Below are 17,455 nucleotides of genomic sequence, written 5' to 3' on the forward strand. Positions count from 1 at the left end.
TGCAAGTTGCAAAGTGGTGACTACGTAGACCATTCGGATAAAGCAATGCACTCTACATCAGATTTTCTACACCGCTCGTGGTGCACAAAAAATTCTTCAAAAAAATATATCATGCAGAGTAGTTCTTCCAAAAGCGTCATGCGAGGTGCTTCAACAACCCACATGACATGCAAACTTAAATATCATCTTTCTATCATATGGTTGCACCACTAACTCACCTCATTAGCCACCATCAACAGAGATGCCAATAGATTGGATATGGATCGAATCAATCTATATCTATATCCATCCTATCAGTAAAAACCTTGTGTCCATACTTGCTCCATACCCATCTGAGATCAGATCTATTAGAGATGTGGGTCAAATCAGATTGGATATGTACAAAGGGTTAGTCGGATCAGATCGGATATATATAAATAATATAAAATTATTGTAATTTTGAAAGAAAATATATATTAAGATTATATCAGATCGGATTCGGATCGAGACATATCATTACCCATATCCGTATCCAATCCGAATCCGCTTTTAATATTCTTTATAAAATCTATGTCCATCCTAAATTCCAATCGGATTGGATGAAATTCATCCCATTTAAATTGGATCAGATCGGATATCTAGCGGATCGATTAAAATTGTCATCTCTAATCGTCAACATCAATAATCCAACCTGACAATTTAGATAAATATTTTTTTATGCCCAATTCATTACACAAAGGAAACCTTGTGTCATTACATGAACACAAGACAGCGAGAAATAAAATTAAAAGAAGCTAGGAAAAAAGGGAACACAAAAAAAAAAAAAAAAAAAAAAAAAAGAAAACTTGGAAGACCATTCCAAACCGAAAACCCAAACAAGGCTAGCTCACACCCCACACAACTCCACGCCACGTCCGTGCGGGCGCTCCCACGCTCAAAGAAGTAAAGGTACGTCAAGAACTCAAAAGAAGTAAGAGGAAGAGGAGCTCCCCAGCTGGAATCCGTCGGCGTCGTCCACCGTCGGCATCGGCCCGAACAATGGGCTGTGCACGTAACCCTCCTCGAAGTACATCCCACCAGAACCACTCGCCGCCGGCGAGCCGCACGCGTTGAACTCACCCGCGTCGCACCACATCGCCGCCGCCGCTATCTCCTCCGTCAGCCCTGGGGCGGAGCATTCGACCGCCGGAGCGTCCGTCTCCGATGACGACGTCACCACCAGCGGAGATATTGGTGGCGGAGGTGGTGTAACAGGTAAAGTTAACAACGACGAAGAAGGAGAAGAATAGCAGACCTCCGGTTTGTGGACTCCACCACAAATCATGGGTTCGTTGCCACGAAGAGCTTGGTGGTCGGGTAACGTGACCGGAGGGTAAGGTGACTCCGGGGTTGCTGCCGGCATGTAGAAGGGAAGCAGAAGGCTGTGTTGTTGGAGGTCAGGGGATAGGAAGGGGGTGAGGGAGGAGCCAGGTGGGAGGTCCGGATAAGCGAAGTTGGTGCGAGCGTGGGGCCCGCGGAGGGTGCGGGCGGCGCGGTCGTATGCGACGGCGGCCTCCTCGGCGGTATCGAAAGTGCCGAGCCAGTGGCGCTCCTTGGTCGCTGGGTCGCGTATCTCCGCCGCGTATCGCCCCCATGGCCGCCGCCGCACTCCAAGGTACTTCGTGCTGCCGCCCGTCCCGTTGCCATTGCGGTCGTTGTCTTGGTGCTGCCGTGGTGGTTTGCGCTTAGGTTTCTTCTCTTGCAGCCCGTTGGAGATTGGTGAAGTAGAAGAAGAGGAGGAGGTGGTGGTGGAGAAGAAATAAGAGAAGTCCATTTAAGCAGCAGATAGAATTTGAGGGAGAGAGAGCTGTGGGGTTTAGGGTGTGGGTGGAGAGTGGTGCAGCACGGTGGCGTTTATATAAGTCGAGAGAGGGGGAGAGAGAGAGAGAGATTCCTTTGAGATTTTACTAGGGTTGCCATTGAGAAAAGTTAAAATGATGATTTAGTTGGAGGATTTGAGACTTTGATTATAGGTGGAGTCCACCCATGATCAACCTAATGATTTGGACTGGTGGAAGGAGGCCACATAGATTTCTCCATGGATTCAAGGAAACAACTATAAGTAACAGTTGGATTGAGCAAATTTTATTGTTAAGATGTTGCCGCGAGGGAGACTCTTGAATGTGTTAGCTTAAAAATGGATTAGAGAGCACACAACGGAGTAGCTTTTCATGTTAAGAAATCCTGAGACGGCGTCATGATAAGATCAGCTATAACAAAGAAGGATATCGATTGCTAACTAGGTGGAAAACTTGAAATTGTCTAGGTTGCCCACAAGAAAAGTATTCAGAAAATCAAGTCAAAATCATTAAGTTGATAGAGGAGTTGATTGTTTGTAGAACAAAATTGAGAACCTAGGAACTTGAAAGAAAAAGTCATTAACCTAGTTGGAAGAACTGAATGCATATGATTAGGACCGAAGTGAGTTGCAGTCGATAAACATGATGTCAAAAAAAAGATCAGAGTCTTTGGCTAGTGCTGAGGAAGATAAATTTTCAGGTATCTATTATTTGCATTATATGCCTTTTTGGGTGCAAAAAAGCCTTGTACAATCCAAGTTCTTGTTACCTTAAGGTTATCTATGTAAGCATCCACCTAATTTGCATCTCGGTTTCATCAATAAACGTAAATTAATGCTTGGCTTTGATCTTTTCCCCTCATTTTTTATGGTTCATATGTTGATTCATTGATGGCATTTGAAGAAAGTGATCCAATATGGACTAAGACTAACCTAGTCTTGCCTGAAAGAAAACATGCAGTTGCATCAAAAAAGCATGCGTCTTAGGCCCGCATTAAAAAGCCAATGAGTCGTACAATAGTTTTTTAATTCTCTGATGATTATTCTCTCACGAAATGGAGTTTCTAATGATGAGGAGAGGTCCTTGCAAAACTTTTCTACACGCATGATTAGAGGGCTTCACAGAAATGATTAGCATGTGCCATTTCTTCCCTTTAGATGCCATACCTTAATATTCTAATTTACAAATACTTCTCCCTCATATAGATTTAATTTACAGAAGCAAAAGTTCTAGAATGTACATGCCCCTAAATAAAACGAGAAAAGTAGAAAGTTGGATCAGAAACTCATCATAGATTTGATTGCAACCATAAGAAAATGATCCTCTTTAGTGTTATCTAACTAAATATTTTTTGTTCCTATGAGAAATATATGATCCAAGATCTCTCTGCTGCTTTCAAATGCTTTAGCTTTGTTTATTGATTAATATATTTATTGTTTTAATAGGATGTTATATAACATCTCAGAGATCTTCTTTTTTTAAATGATCTATCTCTTTGATTATGAGGATTTCCCTTATACTTCATCATCTAGATACTTTCCATTTTACAGTTGATCAAATTTCTCTATATAGGCTTGAAAATATATGTGATCCATGCATGTTCCTTCCATCAGTTCCCCCACCCCCACCCCCCACCCGGGTTTTTTAAGAAATATAACTCATGAAGGAATTGAGGCGATTTCTTCAGTTAGAATGGTACAAAGAGGGTCTAAAAACTCATGATGAGTATCAACATGAAACATCCAAAGTAGTCGATTACCATACAATAGATTTACAAAATATTTGAAGAGGGTGATGTAAATGTGGGTCCTTTTCACCATTGAAAGAGGGATCTCATATGGTCCATCATAAAAGTTGGTCGATGAAGGTTCTTAAAAGCTTATCAATATCACATACAACCATCCTCTCAATAAATTTAGATCAACATCAACCAGCTCCAATGGAAAGGACTGTCTTTATCAATTGTGTTCACCATCTTGCCATCATATAAGGGTGATGTGGCCAAGTCATATGCATTGTCCATCTCAATCACAAAGTGGGGAATCTATAAATGAATTATTGCTTTCCTTGTGAGCCAACACTTATATTAGTAACCATATATAAGGTGAAATATGAGGTCTGAGAACTTGGTGGCTAGCAAGTTAAAAAAGAGTTTGGTGCACTAGATTATTTTATGGGAGTTTGAATGCAGATCATGTTCTGAATCGCGTGTACAAATTTTTAAACCAAGGTATGGGAGCACTATAATTGCCTAACCATGTGCTTCCTATTTGAGCCAAATCAATGATCATTTCCACAAGCCATCACCTTTTTAAAGCCAATGACTCCTTTAATCTTTTCAATCTCACGGGGGGTTATAATTTTTTTTCTGTTCTATATTTTGTTGTGAGGCCCATGGAACCCTGAATGAGTCAAAAGAAAAGTCGGGCTGCATGTGATGGGGGAACTTGTACATGTATGTTCTATAGTGAGACAATGACTAGGCACTAGAAACTTTCATCTCTAATGCCACAAATCTACTAGAGTAGAAAAGCTCTTGTAAACAGCAGCCAAATCGTTTGTTTTGAGGGCTCTTGTCACCATCTCTTTCAACAATATAGCCTTTTAGAAGCTTTCTGACACAAGCAGTTAATCTTGTGCTTTGCCTAATCAAAAATGCATTGATCGAACACCTTTGGATAAGTTTACCATGGAATCCAAGGTGATGGGGTCCTTCATTTCTTGCTAAGCTACATAACAAATAACGGAACAATAAAAGGCCATTTAGAACCGGTGCTACAGGGAAGATGTAAAGACCTCATTAGATGAATGTGCAATTCTTCTAGCCACAGCTGGATCTAGAAATCATGTTATATGCATGACCTAACCTTATCGCTCTAAACAAATTCAAATGCCATGAGGCTCTATCCATGCCAAAATTCCTGAATTTTCTTTCCCTCCTTTACATTCTATCTAGGTGATTAACCTAGCTAGAGTAAAACTCTGCTAGCAAATATGCCTCAAGATTCGGTCCACATTGAGCCCACAACGAGGTTCAGAAGGACGAACGGAGTCCAACGAGATCAAAAATAGCCCAAATAGAGTCTAAATGGAGAATATATGTGCGAAAGAAGATCGAAGCGGGAGGCACAGTGCACGACGTAGCGACGGCCGACGGTGGGTTAGCGGAGATGCGTGCGCACAGGCGCGCGCGGCCCAGCGCATAGGCGGGCCCAACGTGGGTGGGCCCAGTGAGGGCATGCGCGTGGGCCAGCCCAGCACACGTGGGCGACCCAGCGCCCCTTCGTGGTCCACTGTGGACCATGGGGCGCTGGGCAGTCCATGGGACTGGCGTGGATCGAACACGCTGTCCATGCACGGTTCAGAGTGTTTTTTGCATAATCTGATGGTTCAGATTGCAGTCAATCGTGATCGGATGGCTGAAGATGAATTCAGGTTTGATTAAGTGATCGATTGTCCTGATGTGTGCGATCAGACAGCTCTGGTGCGAGCCGGTCACGATCGAATGGCCACGGTTAATTCTAGGCTTGATTGGGACTCTGTTTCCTAGTGTAACAGTATTTTGGAGTTTTTGGAGTTTATAAACTCCGATTGATGAGCCGTCAGTTGCGTTGGAGAGCTGGTGATATTTTGGAGGTATAAAAAAGGCTTCAATAGAGATTTTAAAGAGCTTTTATAAGGATTTTAAAGTTTTTTCTTGAGAGATTCTTATACAAGGGTTGTTGAGTGGTGAGTTCCTCTTACATTGATTATATTTTGTTCTCTCATAATAAAGCTTGCATGCCCCGTGGAGGTAAGCTTGAGGCCATCTACATATTTGTATTGTATTTTTTATTTTATTTTTTTTCTTCCTGCTGTACCGTGTGGTATCGGATCTTAGGCTCAAACATTGGTATCAGAGCAAAGTGGTACCAAAGCTAGGTTGCAGCAGTGGTGATCGAGATAGAAGTTAGAGAAGACAAGCACAATCAAGGTGAAGATCAATAGATTTGATGGAAAGAGCAATTTCTCTTTATAACAGGTGAGGATGAAAGACGTGCTCATCCAACAATAATTGATCGATGCTCTCTTGTGCGAAGAGAAGCCAACCACCATGGAGATGCAGGATTGTAGGTGGCTCCAGATGTAGGTAGTGAGTATGATCCACTTGTATCTAGCGGATGAGGTGGTGATCTATGTGCTTGACGAAATATTTTCGACGATACTATGATCGAAGCTCGAGGAGTTGTACATGATGAAGTCTCTCACCAATATCCTCTTCCTTTGGAGGCAGTTCTATTAACTGTGGATGACTGAAGGACAGAGCGTGCAGGAGTATCTCAGCCACTTCCAGAAGATCTACTACAAGAAAAGAGTATTTTTACGACGAAATTATTTACGACGAAAATATTTTCATCGCCAATAAGTTTATTTACGATGAAAAATAAAATTCATCATAAATAATAAAATATTTATGATAAAAATAATTTTTCATCGTAAATAGTTTACTATTAGCGATGAAAAAAAATTTCATCACAAATACTCATTATTTATGATGAATATTTTTATCATAAATAATATAATATTTATTTTAATTTTAAATTTTTAAATATTCATGATGAAAATATTTTCATCATAAATAACTAAAGTATTTATGATAAAAAATATTTTTTCATCAAAAATAATCTTATTCCCAACAAAATATTTCATCGCTAATATTTAAAAAAAATAAAAATTTAAAAAATTTAAAAATTATAGATTATTTATGATAAAAATATTACATCATAAATAATTGAGTATTTATGATGAAAATTATTTTTCATCATAAATACTTATTATTTACGATAAAAAATTTTCATCACTAATATTTAAAAAAAAATTTAAAAAATTCAAAAAAAGTAAAATTTTAATATTTATGATGAAAAAAATTTTCATCATAAATAGTCTATTATTTATGATAAAAAATTTTCATCATCAATATTTCAAAAAAAATAAAAAATTTATAAAATATAAAAATTATAGATTATTTATTATGAAAATATCACATCATAAATAACTTAATGTTAGTAATGAGAAATAATTTTTATCATAAATAATCTATTATTTATGATAGAATTATTTTCATTATCAATATTTTAAAAAAATAAAAAATTTAAAAAATATAAAAATTATAGATTATTTAAAATAAAAATATAACATCATAAATAATTGACTATTTATGATGAAAAATTATTTTTCATCATAAATAGTTAATTATTTATGATAAAAATATTTTTACCATCAATATCTTGAAAAAATAAAAAATTAAAAAAATATAAAAATTACAGATTATTTATGATGAAAATATTGTATCATAAATAATTTAGTATTTATGATGAAAAATAATTTTCATCGTAAATAGATGTTATTTATAATGAAAATATCTTTATCACCAAGATTTAAAAAAAATTAAAAAAATAAAAAATTATAGATTATTTATAACAAAAATATAGCATCATAAATAATTGACTATTTATGATAAAAAATATTTTTTTATCATAAATAGTCAATTATTTATGATAAAATTTTTTTATCACCAATATTTTTAAAAAAATAAGAAATTTAAATAATAAAAAATTATAAATTATTTATGATGAAAATATTACGTCATAAATAACTTAGTGTTAGCGATGAAAAATTATTTTTCATTGTAAATAGTCAATTTTTTTTGATGAAAATATTTTCATCAGTAATATTTTTAACAAATTAAAAAATATAAAAATTATAAAAATTATAGATTATTTGTGAAAAAAAAATAACATTATAAATAATTAATTATTTATGATAAAAAATTAATTTCTATCGTAAATAGTCAATTATTTATGATAAAAATATTTTTATCATCAATATTTTAAAAAAAAATAAAAAATATAAAAAATATAAAAATTATAGATTATTTATGATAAAAATATTATATCATAAATAATTTAGTATTTATGATAAAAATTAATTTCCATCTTAAATAGATATTATTTATGATAAAAATATTTTCATCATCAATATTTCAAAAAAAATTAAAAAATTTAAAAAATATAAAAATTATCAATTATTTATGAGAAAAAAATAGTGTCATAAATAATTAACTATTTATGATAAAAGAATTATTTTCTATCATAAATAGTCAATTATTTATGATTAAAAATTTTTATCATCAATATTTTAAAAAAGTAAAAAATTTTAAAAAAAATTATAGATTATTTATGATGAAAATATTACATCATAAATAACTTAGTGTTAGTGATGAAAAATTATTTTCTATCATAAAAGGTCAATTATTTATGATAAAAATATTTTCATCATTAATATTTTGAAAAAAATAAAAAATTTGAAAAATATAAAAATTATAGATTATTTATGATGAAAATATAGCATCACAAATAATTGACTATTTATAATGAAAAATTATTTTTTATCATAAATAGTCAATTATTTATGATGAAAATATTTTTATCATCAATATTTCAAAAAATAAAAAATTTAAAAAATATAAAGATTATAAATTATTTATGATGAAAATATTGCATCATAAATAATTCAATATTTATGATAAAAAATGATTTCCATCATAAATAGATATTATTTATGATAAAAATATTTTCATCATCATTATTTTGAAAAAAATAAAAAAAATATAAAATATAAAAATTATGGATTATTTATGATAAAAAATATAAAATCATAAATAATTTATTATTTATGATAAAAAATTATTTTTTATCATAAATATTCGATCATTTACAATGAAAAATTTTTAACATCTATACTTTGAAAAAATAAAAATTTAAAAAATAAAAAAATTATGGATTATTTATGATAAAAATATTGTATCATAAATAACTTAGTGTTAGTGATGAAAAATTATTTTTTATTATACATAATCAATTATTTATGATGAAAATATTTTTATCGTCAATATTTTGAAAAAGTAAAAAATTTTAAAAAAATAAAAATTATAGATTATTTGTGATAAAAATATAGTGTTATAAATACTTGACTATTTATGATGAAAAATTATTTTTCATCGTAAATAGTCAATTATTTACGATGAAAATATTTTCATCGTCAATATTTTGAAAAAAATAAAAATTATAAAAATTATAAAAATTATAGAAATAATCAAAAAATCAAAAATTTTAAAAAATGACTTTTGACATTGAAAAGGAATCATTCTTCTAGTACCCAGACTTTATTGGATGATACAATAAAATTCTTCATTTTCGACCGAATCAACCGTTTATAAGATCCAAGAGCAAACTGTCTCAAAAAATTAAATGCAAAGAATTTGAGATAGAAAAAATGTCAACATCCAATTGTGTAGAGAACAAAATTTTATCAATTGTTCGATGGACTAAATTGTATCATTTACTTCTAAATCTTTCCAAAAAAGTTTGATCAATAATCTCTTATGACAATAAAATTTTATAACATCTTTAACAGAAAAATATAACTTCTTGAATGCTGTCCTTAATCTGTGGCAGATGATGCACCAAAGCAACCCGATCCCTGGAACCACCAATTGATGTCAATCCTCCATCAGAAAGATCAGACTCTATATAGAAACTAAGGCTAGCAAATCACCTAAAAATTGATTCAAATAAGGTATATGTTAAAATATAAGAACATGATCAAAATTTAACTCACGTGTAACAAAGATTGCTAGTTAACATCTGTAATGTATCAGTAGAAAAATGATTATCATCCAATAGTATATGATAATGTGTTGGTCTGTTGGTCACCTGAATGAAAATAAAATATAGATAAATTGATAAAAAAATTATTTTAAAAACTAAATAAAACTAGATTATGCAAATACTTAAAATCAAGAAGATTATCTGTAAAAATCAGTTCACTAATTGCCACTCATCATTATAGGATAGAAAAGGTGAGGATTAGCCCTCCTAACCTAAAAAAATAAAATAATAAATATATATATATATATATAAAATATTACCTTTATATCAGTATGGCTACAAAGATAGAAATCATACTCTGTTAGATGACAAATCCTTATATCGATCACAGTTCCAAATCATATGAAAAATATCACTAAATTTTCAGACCACTTAATTGATCAACCCTAACAAAACCATATGAAGATCAACTAGGCTCTTTAACATGTTTCAAATCCACAAAAGCATGCATTACAAAGGATAGCCAAGCTGCTTTTTTATGTATATAATTTTTTTTGAAGAAAAAATTATAAATTAACTATTTATATAGTTTTTTTATTAATAAAAAATTAAATTTTTTGATGAAATTATTTTGAATTTTTTTTTTAGACCAAAAATTTTTTAGATTAAAGAAAATTAATTTTTTTGGATGAAATTCATTTAGAGGAAAAAATTTTTTAGTGAATTTTTTTTTGATGAGAATTAGTGGCGACAAAAATTAATTTTTTATTGCTAATAATGTTATTAACAATGAAATATCTCTTTTTCATCATAAATAATTTTTGTTATTTTTTAGTAAAATTTTTTTTATGAGAATTATTGATGATGAAAATCAAATTTTTGTTGCTAATGCAGTTATTAACGATGAAATTTTTTCATCACTAATAATTTTTTTAGACAAATTTTTTTTAGCAAAAAAAATTTTTTAGTGAGAAAATTTTTTTATTTTTTGATGAAAATTATTGATGATAAAAATAAAATTTTTGTTGCTAATAATGTTATTAACAATAAAACTTTTTTCATTGCAAATAATTTTTTTTAGAGGAAAAATTTTTTTTAGTGAAAAAATTTTTTTTTGCAGGAATTATTGATGATGAAAATAATTTTTCGTCACTAATAATTATATTAGCGATGAAAATTTTTGTCACTAATAGTTCTGCATTCAATGTACGTCAACTCGACGTCCCTTCGTACGAAACCCTTTCTCCCCTCCCTCCCCTCTTCCCTCTCTCCTCTTCTCTTTCTCTCTCCCCTCTCCCTCTCCCTCTCTATGCTCTCCCTAAGCTCTCCCATCTCCCCTCTCCTCTCTCTCTCTTCGTGTTCTCCCCCCCTCTCTTCCCACCGGTGAGCCCCTCTCCACCGTCACTGCCGTCGTCCAAATCGCCGTCCATTAGAGGTAAGGTTCCAACCCTTTTTTTTTGTTGATCGGGCCACCTGGGGGTGGAGAGGGTTGTGGGGGGGAGGGGGTTGGCAGGCGGGGAGGGAGCCATGGGCGGCCGACGGTGCCACGAGGTCGGGGAGGGGGTCAGCCGACGGAGATGGGGTCAGGGAGGGGGCAGCCAACGGCTAGGGGTGAAATGGGGCGAGGAGGGGGTCGGCCATGACACGGTGGCGCCACGGGGCCGCGAAATGGGTCGGTCGGGGAGGAGGTCGAGGAGGTGACAGCAGGGAGGGGTGGGTGACGGCGGGGAGGGAGGAAGGGAAGAGAGAAACGAGGGAGAAAAAAGAAAAATAAAAAAATAAAAAAATAAAAAAATAAAATAATAATCAAATATTTTATTATTTGATTAATAAAAATAAAATCTAGATCATGATTCGAATTGGATTGAGGTCGGGATCCAGATCGAGATCTTGATTCAGATTGGGATCTAGATCTGATCAGGATCCGAGTTGGGATCCAGGTTGCAGGGGGTTGGAGAGGGTGGCGGTGCCGCGGGGGCTGGCTCACGAGAGGTGGGTGACGGCGATGGTGCCGTGGAGTGGAGGTCACGAGGGTCGAGTTCAGGTGGCGCAGGGTGTGTGACGGTGCTGGCGTCGTGGGAGCGGGGGTCATAGGGGCTGAATTCGGGCGGCACGAGGTGTGTGACGGCACCGGCATCGTGGGAGCGGGGGTCGCGAGGTGTGTGATGGTGCTGACACCATGGGAATAGGGCTGGGTGGCACGGGGTGTGTGACGGCGCTGGCACTGTGGGAGCGAGGGTCGCAGGTGCCATGTCTGAGCGACGCAGGGTGTGTGGCGGTGCCAGTGCCGTGGGAGTAAGGGTCGAGTCTGGGCGGTGCGGGGTGTGTGACGGTGTCGATGCCATGGGAGCGGGGGCCGTGGGAGGCCAAGTCTGGAGCTCATTTAGGAAAAAAATATTTAAGAATAATGGTATGCGATATAATTCTATTCATTAGAATATAATTTATTTATTATTATTATTATTCAATATTATATTCATTTATATGTCAAGAACTGTAGATATAGCACCAGGAGATAGACGACGATGTTCGTGTTTGCTGTCTATCTCGAAGGCTGAGGCGCCTTCACCGATTTCCACTGCCGCACCAGCTCCATCGTCAGAGGGTCTTGCACTGGCAGGTCTCAGTGAGACGGGTTTAAGTGAAGTAGATCCGGGTGATATTATTATACTTTTTATATAATAAAATTTAATTTTTTTTATTGGATAGCTATCATACTAATGATTTATTTATTGTTGTTTCAGACCAGTCTCCACCAATAGTGAGGTGAGGGCGAGGTCCATCGAAGAACCTCGCTCTAGAGCATTGGAGATGCGAGCACCCAGGACAGCATCTCCGTATCGAGATACCACTCGGCTACATCAGGCCCATTAGGGGATGGTGCGAGCTGTGGCAAACCGGGCTGGGCATCATATGCCGCAGCTCTGCCCCCGTGACACTTTTTGATTAGCGTTACATTGTACTGACTCAGAGAGAGATTTTTTACACCCAGTTATAGGTAAAATAAATTATACTATAAATATTTAATTAGCACGATATTTTTCTAATATTTGTTATTGGCCAGATGTATTTGATATTATTGATCTTGAGGAGGATTGTGTGCGGTGAGTTGTAGATGCTCATTTATCTTTGTATTTCAAGGAATATCACCACCACATCCATCAGCATTGGTACCATATGATGCATGATCATGGGGTAGAGGCAGCGTGATAGTGGCCCTATGACAGCATCACTATGGATGATTGGACTGTCATATGTCGGTATTATGAGGATTCGATATATCAAGTTACACATCTAAACTTCTTTTGTTTTAGAGTTTAATGATTGAATCATTTATTCTTAAATTTAGTTTGTTATCTACTAATTTGACTACTAACTGTACAGAGAAGATGTGTCCAGAATATCGCGAATCGAGCTAGATAGACTGTACCGCATTATGGGGGTTCGAGATCGTTCGCTCGTCACATAGAGCAAATGGTAAGTAATTTCTAATTAGTATATAATTCTCTAGCTATTTAAAAAAAATTTAATTAATTATTCTCAAATTACAGAGAGATGCTAAGAATAGTGAGCTTTCTGGTAGGATCAATATCTACCAGTGGACCCACCAGTGACGGTCAGGAGAGTGGACGACGGAGAGCTAGGAGCTCTTTATAATTTTTTTTAATTATTTTTTTTATTTATAGATTAATTTTTAGTATAAAATTAGAATAGTTATAATTTTAATTTTTAGGACCGTATGATAGACATCGGATCCCAGCCTATCCCTGAGGGCTCGACCGCACCCATAGATGATGAGATCTATGATCAGGTGTTTGGTGTGAGATCCTATTATGTTAGAGATCTAGGATATGGGATCACTACTTTCTCATCCTCACGCTCGTTCAGGACTGACATCCATGCTATTTGCGATGCTCGGCTGGTGGAGGTACAGAGGCAGACTAAGCAGCGAGCTGATGAGTTGACTGCATGCATCGATGAGTACCAGTGACTCTAGATCCAGATGATGGAGAGGATGGCATAGATGGAGCAGATGATGCAGCAGATGAGGCAGCAGCAAGTCGGTCCGAGCTCATCCGAGCGCTCTCCTTCCCCAGCCCGTTCTCCTTCTGCAGATGCTGACACTTGACGACATATTTATGTAGCTTTTTATTTTTATTTTAGATCTCATATAATTTTAATTTAATATAATAAAATAATAAAATTTATTTATAAATTTATAGTATGAATTTTTTTATTTTTACTTTTTATTTTAAATTTATAAAAAATATTATAAATATAAATTAAATATATATATATATATATTCATAAATTATTTTTAAAAAAATATCTAAAAATTATTAATGATAGAATTATTTTTGATGAAATATTAGTCACCAAAAAAATATTAACGATAAAAAATTGATCGTAAATAAATTTTTTAATAAATTTAAAAATATTAAAATTTTATATTAAATTAATAATGATGAAAATATATGTCAAAATTTGAATTAATTATGACATAAAATTTATGTCGCTAATATATTTTTAAATTTTATTTTTATAAAAATTTTAATTAAATTAATAGTGATGAAAATATTTTTATCATAAATAATTATATTTATGAAAAATTTACGTCACTAATATTTTTTTAAATTTAATTTTTATAAAAATTTTTAATTAAATTAATAGAGATGAAAATATTTTTATCGCAAATAACCATATTTATGATGAAAAATTTACATCGCTAATTTTTTTTAAATTTGATTTTTATAAAAATTTTTATTTAAATTAATAGTGATGAAAATATTTTTATCACTATTAATTTAATATTTATTAGTAATAAAAAATTTTATTGAAAATTATCATATTTATGATAAAAAATTTACATTGCTAATACTTTTTTAAATTTAAATTTTATAAAAATTTTTAATTAAATTAATAATGATGAATAAAATTTATTACAAATAATTAATTTCATTGTAAATTATCTTTTTTTATAACTAAAATTTTTCATCGTAAATAGTTTTTTAAAAAAATAATTTTTTTAACGATAAAAATTTTTCATCCGTAATATTTACTATTTATGATAAAAAAAAATTTCATCGTAAAAAATTATTAGCGATGGCATTATTGACGACTAAATATTAACGATAAAATTTTTATCGCTAATAACTATTAGCGACGAAAATAGGCTATTAGCGATGAATTTTTTTTGTCGCTAATATCCTCTTTTGTTGTAGTGATCCTCACCGACCTCCTCAGCATTGATGAGAAAGTTGAGGAGAAGAGTAGAGCACTGGTCTTGTTAGCATTGCTTCTCCCTTCATATGAGTCCCTGGTGACTGCTCTTCTAGTGAAAAAGAGTACCATCAAGATGGACAAGGTCATCATGGTGATTCTCCAAAATGAGGTTCTCAGGAAGGAGAACTCAGCTTCGAGCTCAGGCGGCAGCTCAGCTTTGATGATTTCTGAAGAAATAGGAGGTGGTAGACAGAGCGATAGGAGATCGCGACGAGGACGGTCCAAGTCTAGGACGAGGGACTTGAGCAAGATCGGATGTTATCGATGTGACGAGTTAGGGCATCTAGCCAGAGACTGCCCTCAACTTGATGATCGGACGAGGGCTACTGCAGTGATGGTCAGTAGCAACTCAGAGGGTGTTATCTTGGAGATATCTGATGAAGTATCTACTTCTTCAAATTTTCAGCAGTGAATTTTAGATTCTACATGCACCTATCTTATATGTTGCAGAGAGGAGCAGTTTGACTCCTTGGAGAGCAGTAAGGGCACTATTTATTTGTCAGATGGATCGAGCTGTGTGATCAGAGATATTGGGATGGTCAGTTGAAGGACACATGATGGTGTAGTGAAGAGATTGGGGTGGTTCGATACATACCTGATTTCAAACGAAACCTTATCTCACTGAGCAAACTAAATTTGAGAGACTATAGGACGGTAGCTGGTGGAGAAATCTTGAAGGTGTTGCACTGTAATAGGATTGTTCTAGAGGAGAAGAAGAGGATGAAAGGATATTACTATCTGGAGGGGAGCTCAGTGCGAGATGGAGCTTCAGGAGTCAGGAGGAGCCCAAAGCGAGGTGGAGCTCCAGATGAAGGGAAGGAAACAGTTTTCCTCCAGAATGTGCAGGTTGCATCTAAAAAATTTTTTCTAATATTTTACTTATTTAATGATCAAATCCTTACCTGAATCACAGCAGAACCAGGGATCAAATCTCAAATTATCTGATAAAAACCTACACAGAGGCCTGGATATGTAGATCCTCTACTTCGCTTGCACGTCAGACGTCGCAGGAAAGCAAGATGAACTCTAATCCAATTGGCTTCGCAACTCAATCAATCGAAGAATGAGATGTGATGATGCGACATCTCACACCAACAGGTAGGATGCCCAAGAAAGATCCATACCCAAAGAGAGAAGGCAGCAACAAAGGGAGAGATGTAGAAGATGAAGGACCTCTCTCTTCAAATGCCTGTCTCTCTCTTTCTCTCTTTTCTCAATTTGATTTGTTTGCTATTCTATTCTCTTCTTTCATCCATAGGTAGAGACCCTCTCTATTTATAGATGATTCTTATGACCCAATGAGAGGAGGATTTTTTATTCAAATCTGATTTGAATTGATCCAATACTCTTGAAAGGAGGACTCCTACATGAGATATAATTACCATCACTTATGACATCCACTTTGCACCCACTTTCATACCCACTTGGGATGCCCCAAATAAGCACCAAACCAATTTTTGATCGTGCTTCATGAGTGGGTATTTTCAGTGCAAGTAAAAATACTCATATTTCATCCAAAACAGATCCGATTCGAATCTGATTCGAAGTCGATTCGAAATAATTTCGAAAGACTGTCAATCCTAAACTCTTTAGAATTTTTGTACCAAGTCTAACTTGAATTTTAGACCTATTTAAGTCTAATTAATTTAGATCTAATCTAAAATTAATTAGTACTTAAATTCAATCTTTCATATGTTCCATGGATTATAGATAAAAATTGTTCATCCCCAGAATTGAACCTGAACCTCATGTATAGTGCTAGCTAGACATAGTCAACTCTTCAATCCCATTTGACCCATAACTCAATTCTCAATCAAGTTAGCTTATATGTTCAATTAAGTTAAGTACTTCCAAATTAGACATATAAACATAGGTCAATTCTTTCCTACTTTGTTTGACTTGTGTGCGTGACTCTATAGGTTCAAATACTAAACTGGTAGCACAGAAATCAGTTTTTGCACTAATCGAGATACCATCTAGCAATAATTTTCGATGTCTAGATAGGTCAAATTATCGTAAAAAAATATTTCAGAATCCATACTCATGGTTACCACATAATTCATCCTTTTGATCCTAGATGCTCTAAGATGCTCTCAGGTTAACTGTCAACCGAGATTGCTTCATCCATATTGTATTTCAACCTTTCAAATCCATCTCATGGATTACCCTGGCCAAGGCTTTACTAAATTGAAATACAATGATACATCAACTCTAATAATCTGGAGGGGTCAATCCCATCTTGATCCACACACAGACTTCGCAAGTACTTGACTGTACTCAGTAGCCTTCCGTCACTGTATTAAAAATTCAGGTAGTTCGACACCAAAGCATAGTGAGTTGCTTGCAAGTCACTATGGTGATCTCAGGTCTGAAAGATATTTATATCCATATATTTTACGAGCAGCTCTTGACAGCAGAACGCTCAGCAGGTGTGTCACTTGTTCAGTGACGATGTACCCTTACATCTCACCTGTATGCCATACCAGTGTCACCATACTCTTTGATTAAGAGAACAACCAACCCATATGACACACAACAATCTTCACTCGATAAATGTCATCGTCCCGTAATGACGTATCATTTGATCGCAAACTTATTTAAGAAATATACGATAATTCCTCTCTTTATTATACACTAGCATACTTCTAGGGACTTCATCACAGTACAAGAGTTCAAGGAAGATGTCACTTTGTGATGAAAAATGTT

At 34.3% G+C, this 17,455-nt stretch overlaps 1 protein-coding gene across 1 annotated transcript; it reads right to left on the reverse strand.

Moving 5' to 3' along the window:
- Nucleotides 1-829: 829 nt before the first annotated feature.
- LOC140854804 (uncharacterized) lies at nt 830-1,826 on the reverse strand. Its single transcript, XM_073250850.1, has one exon. It carries the CDS (start codon nt 1,790-1,792, stop codon nt 941-943), a length of 852 nt encoding a protein of 283 aa, XP_073106951.1. The 5' UTR covers nt 1,793-1,826; the 3' UTR covers nt 830-940.
- Nucleotides 1,827-17,455: the final 15,629 nt, after the last annotated feature.

This window comes from Elaeis guineensis, chromosome 1, assembly GCF_000442705.2.
Source record: "Elaeis guineensis isolate ETL-2024a chromosome 1, EG11, whole genome shotgun sequence".
Taxonomy (NCBI): domain Eukaryota; kingdom Viridiplantae; phylum Streptophyta; class Magnoliopsida; order Arecales; family Arecaceae; genus Elaeis; species Elaeis guineensis.